At 56.6% G+C, this 4,185-nt stretch overlaps 1 protein-coding gene across 1 annotated transcript in view; it reads right to left on the bottom strand.

Moving 5' to 3' along the window:
* Nucleotides 1–4,185, bottom strand: part of PLXND1 (plexin D1) — a 51,759-nt gene that overhangs the window by 4,196 nt on the left and 43,378 nt on the right. The window contains exons 28-33 of the mRNA XM_011370657.2: nucleotides 3,268–3,371; nucleotides 3,122–3,185; nucleotides 2,295–2,329; nucleotides 1,914–2,018; nucleotides 1,297–1,460; nucleotides 28–182 (exon numbers count right to left, since the gene is read on the bottom strand). Of these exons, the coding sequence (XP_011368959.2) occupies nucleotides 28–182; nucleotides 1,297–1,460; nucleotides 1,914–2,018; nucleotides 2,295–2,329; nucleotides 3,122–3,185; nucleotides 3,268–3,371 (627 nt within the window). The remainder of the gene's footprint in view (nucleotides 1–27; nucleotides 183–1,296; nucleotides 1,461–1,913; nucleotides 2,019–2,294; nucleotides 2,330–3,121; nucleotides 3,186–3,267; nucleotides 3,372–4,185) is intronic.

The raw sequence follows: 4,185 nt of genomic DNA, 5'->3' as shown, positions 1-4,185 counted from the left end.
GTCCTTGGGCAGCCTGCTCCCGAGAGCAGCTGACCTTGCCCAGCTGAAGGTCGGAGATGGAGCAGGCGTCGATGAAGGCCTGTGCGATGACCGAGAGGCAGGCGTCGATGTGGTCCGTCTTGTCGATGTCAAAGACAAACTGGGGGTTTTTCAGGATGTTCACCCAGAACCGGAGAGGAAGGCTATGGGATGGGGCAGTAGAGGCAGCGTGAGCCCACCTTGAGGGTGGGGCAGCGAGGGCCAGAGGGCAGACTGGCTCTATCCCTCAGGGCCCGTGGAACCTAGCCACAAGATGGAACCTCTGGAAACCTGTGTGCTCATCCTCAGATGGGGCTGTTTGACCATCCCTGCCGACTGAGGCAGCAGAGCAGCTAGAAACCAGGTTTCCCGCATGGAGCAGGGCAGGAGGCTGAGGCAGGAGGTGCAGGCCTGGCTGGGGCATGGGGACCTGAGTCCATCCTTACTGCCCGCCCCTACCCCCTGCAGAGTCTCCCGAAGGAGCCTCAATTCAGGTCCTGGTTCTCATTAGAAGCACCCCCACCCCGCCTAGCAGCCCGTGGATCCTCCCTCAGCCTCGCACGGCAACAGGAAGTCGGCCATTAGCTGGGGCCACCGAGCAGCCAGCAAGGGCTGAAGGAGGGCGGGCCCTGGATTCTTGGCCGTGGCCTCAGGAGGCCAGAAGTTTGGTAACACCCCAAGTCCAGGGCCTCCCAGTGACTTGACAGCCCAGGACTTATGGACCCTCAGAACTCTGAGAAGTCTCTGCACAGAAACTCCTGGGCCTGTGGTATTGTTTCTAAGGGTCAGGCTGAGGTTTTCAACGACTTGCTGGGATCTGTGACCCCAAAAAGCTAAGACATGCCTCAAAGGAAGGCTACAGACTGGGTATGGGGGTCAGATCATGTGGCTTTGTGCCTGGCTCTGCCATTACAAGGGCTGCGTGATCTTGGGTAGGCACATCTCTGTGAGCGTCAGCTGTGACACGGAGCTCACGGTGTCTGCCTGAGAAGGGTGGAGGGCAAATGAGGGTAAGGGCAACACTTACATAATGCTCACTTATAGTTAATTCTTATAATTAAGGTGAATTGCTTTTATTGCCCTGGTTTTACAACAGGGGGAAACTTAAAGCACAGAGAGGTTAAGTCACCTACCTAAAATCACACAGCTGGGAAGTGGCAGAGTAGAAACTGAACCCAGGCAGGTGATCTGACAGACTGGGCTCTGAACCCCCACACTATTGCTGCCCAAAATGACACATGGAAGCTGCAGAGCCCTCCCCACCTATGCACCACCCACCTGTTGGTCTTCCAGATGTGCAGGGTGTCAGGATCTGAGATCCCTCTCTTCTCAGCCTGCTCCTCCAAGAAGTCGAAGAAATACTTGACAGCCAGTGGGGGCTTATCCTCACGGATGCTCAGAATAGCCTTGAACAGGTCATCTAGAAACTTCTGCAGCGTGCCCTACAGGGGAGCAGAGTGGCCGCTTACAGCACCATGTGTAGAGAGTAAGTGGGCACCTCCGTGGCTCCAGGGAGCCTGTGGTACCCAGGCCGGTTAATGCAAAAGCCATGTGGCATCAGGCTGGTCACCTAACCTCTGAGTCTCAGTTTTCTCATCTGTGAAGTACATTAGTAAAAACTACCTCACAAGGGCGTTGAAAGGACTGGGGCATAGAGGGGAGGAATTGGTGAGGCCAGAGTTGGTCTCTAGAGTGCTGACTGCCACCTGAGCCATGTGACATCACTGACCCCTCTGGGCCTCTGCTGCCCTGTCGGGCACTTTTCATGGCTGAGAGCAAAACCTTCCTTGGGCAGGACCCTAAGCTCTCAGCCTCTTGCCCTGAGAGCCCATCTCACCCTCATAGGCGCGTGTATACAATGACCTCCCAAGATGAGGATGTGAGGCCAGGCCTACCTTGGTGGAAAGCAGGCGGGTCAGGTAGATCTCCGGTAGGACTTTTTTGCGGTGGCTCTGCCGGTGGGACTTCTTGGGCTCTGCCAGCTCGTCCGTGGGCAGCACCTGGGCGGCCGGGGTGGTGGTCAGTACCAGCACCAGGCACCACCCTTGGCTGTCCCAGGGAAGGTCCCGTTCTTTGCCCACAGGCACTTGGTCTGCATATACTTTGTGTGTACAAATGACCAGGCTCGCTGCTGATTCTGGGACTCGTCCCCGCTCCCCCGCCCCCATCCTTTCCCAGGGCCCAGAGCACTCTCCCCAGAGGCCAAGGGTGGCAGGAAGCCAAATCCACGCCCACTGAGGGGTGGGAGGCCTGAGAGCTGGAAGCTGGGCACTCACCAAATGGAAATACTTCTCTGTGTCCAAGTCTTTCACTGCGAGAGGAAAAACACACACAATAAATAAACAAGAGAGAAGAGTGGATGGGGAGAGAGAGAGGAAACAGAAATGGAGAGACACCAAGAAAAATGGAGAGTTCCAAAGAGACACGTGGGGAGAAGGAGACGGAAACAAAGAGAAAAATGCAAAGAAAGAGATGAGATCCAGAAAAACGCAGAGGATGAGACAAAGGTAGAGGCACTAAGAGAGTGACAGGAGAAACAGAGAGATGGGGAGAGAAGCAGAGACACAGTCACATATGGAGAAGGGAGAGACCCCAGGGGTGGCTGCCCTCATTCATTCCACCCCCTAGTCCAGAGCTCCTGCCAACCCAGTCCTCATAAGCTGCTGGGAGAGACCTGAGATCTTACTCCTGACCTTAGGAGGAGACCCTGAGATCCAGAGGAGCCTAGGACTCCAGGCCTGGCAGCTAAGCAGACAGGTTTGGGGCATCTGAGAGTGTGGATGGGAGGACTTGAGGCAGAGACACAGCCCGCAGCCCAGATGGGCATGCCAGAGTTCCCGTCTGGCCTGGCAACTGCCCAGACCTACGGGAACAACATCCTACCCTCCTGGGGCCTCTAACTGGCTGCCTAAAGGAAAGCAGCCTGGAGGAGGCCTGGCCATTGGCCCTGCCCAAGCAGTACTAGGGCAGAGGGGCCTGGTGCAGCCCCTGCCCCCATCAAAGAGGCCACAGCCCAGCTCAACCTTGCCTTGAAGCCTCAGTTTCCCCATTAGGACTGCTCAGAAGGCGCTACAGACACCCTCCCCACGTCCACCGGCACTACCTCGGCCCAGTGTGTTGTCCTTCTTGTCTGTGAGGCTCATGGCCAGGGAGGCACCTTCAGGGATCTGACAGGAGGGGAGAGGCCAGGGTCAGAGATCAGGTTAGATAGGCTGGGAGTGGGGGGTTGGCTGGGACTGGGGACCCCACCTTGTAGTGAGCCAGAGTGTTGAGCTTCTTGCGGCCGTCCTCCACCACCGAGGTGTCGTCCAGGTCTCGGAGGATGTAGCTCTGTGTGCTTGAGGCGAACCACTCTGGAGATGGGGAGAGGGTGTCGGGGCCAGGGGTAAAGAGCCAGCCCGACGGGGCAGCACCAGCCTGGCCACTCGGGGTGAGGCCACTTGCTATCTCTCTGTGGAACCTGGGGCCTGCCGTGCCTCTGAGCCTCTACCTCCCCATCTGTAAATGGGGAAGAGGAGAAAACTGCAGAACCGGCTGCTGTGGGAGTGGGTACAGAACAGGAGCCCTGGAAATGTCCTCAACCTCGGGGTTGTCACTGTTGCTTCTGCTGATTCAATAAGGTACCACCTATGAAGGGGTCACACACCTTCCATGGCTCCCCACTGTCCTCAGGGTAAAGCCCAAGTGTCCTTCCAGTTTCTGGGTAACTGAACGCCTTATCTCAGCCCACCCTGTCTCCTGCCTGCCAGGCCTGGAGAGCCACCCAAAGTTCCCTGTTCTGAACAGTCACTGTGCCTGCCTGGTCACCATCACGGCCAGGGGCCCGGACACAGACCAAGTGCTCAGGAAAGGCCTGTGATCATAGAACGAATGGCCCCATCTTCTTGGCCAAACCACGATTCCTATGCATCCTTCAAAACTCACTGTCACATCTTCTTGGAAAAGCCTTTCCTGAACACTTTTTGCTGTTGCCTGTAGCTTGCTCGCACTGTAGGACCTGTCTCCCACCAGAAAAGGGGCTCCTTGCTGCTGGGCACCTTATCTCACCATCTTCATGTTCCCAGTGCCAAAATTAATGCATATTAATTTTGTGAAAGGAGTGAAAGCAGTCTGTGACCAAGGCAGGGGCTGACTCCCACTAAAGCAGCCCAGCGCCAAGTTGTGCCT

This window comes from Pteropus vampyrus, unplaced genomic scaffold, assembly GCF_000151845.1.
Source record: "Pteropus vampyrus isolate Shadow unplaced genomic scaffold, Pvam_2.0 Scaffold171, whole genome shotgun sequence".
Lineage (NCBI taxonomy): Eukaryota > Metazoa > Chordata > Mammalia > Chiroptera > Pteropodidae > Pteropus > Pteropus vampyrus.
This window is presented reverse-complemented; position numbering and strand designations above follow the sequence as displayed.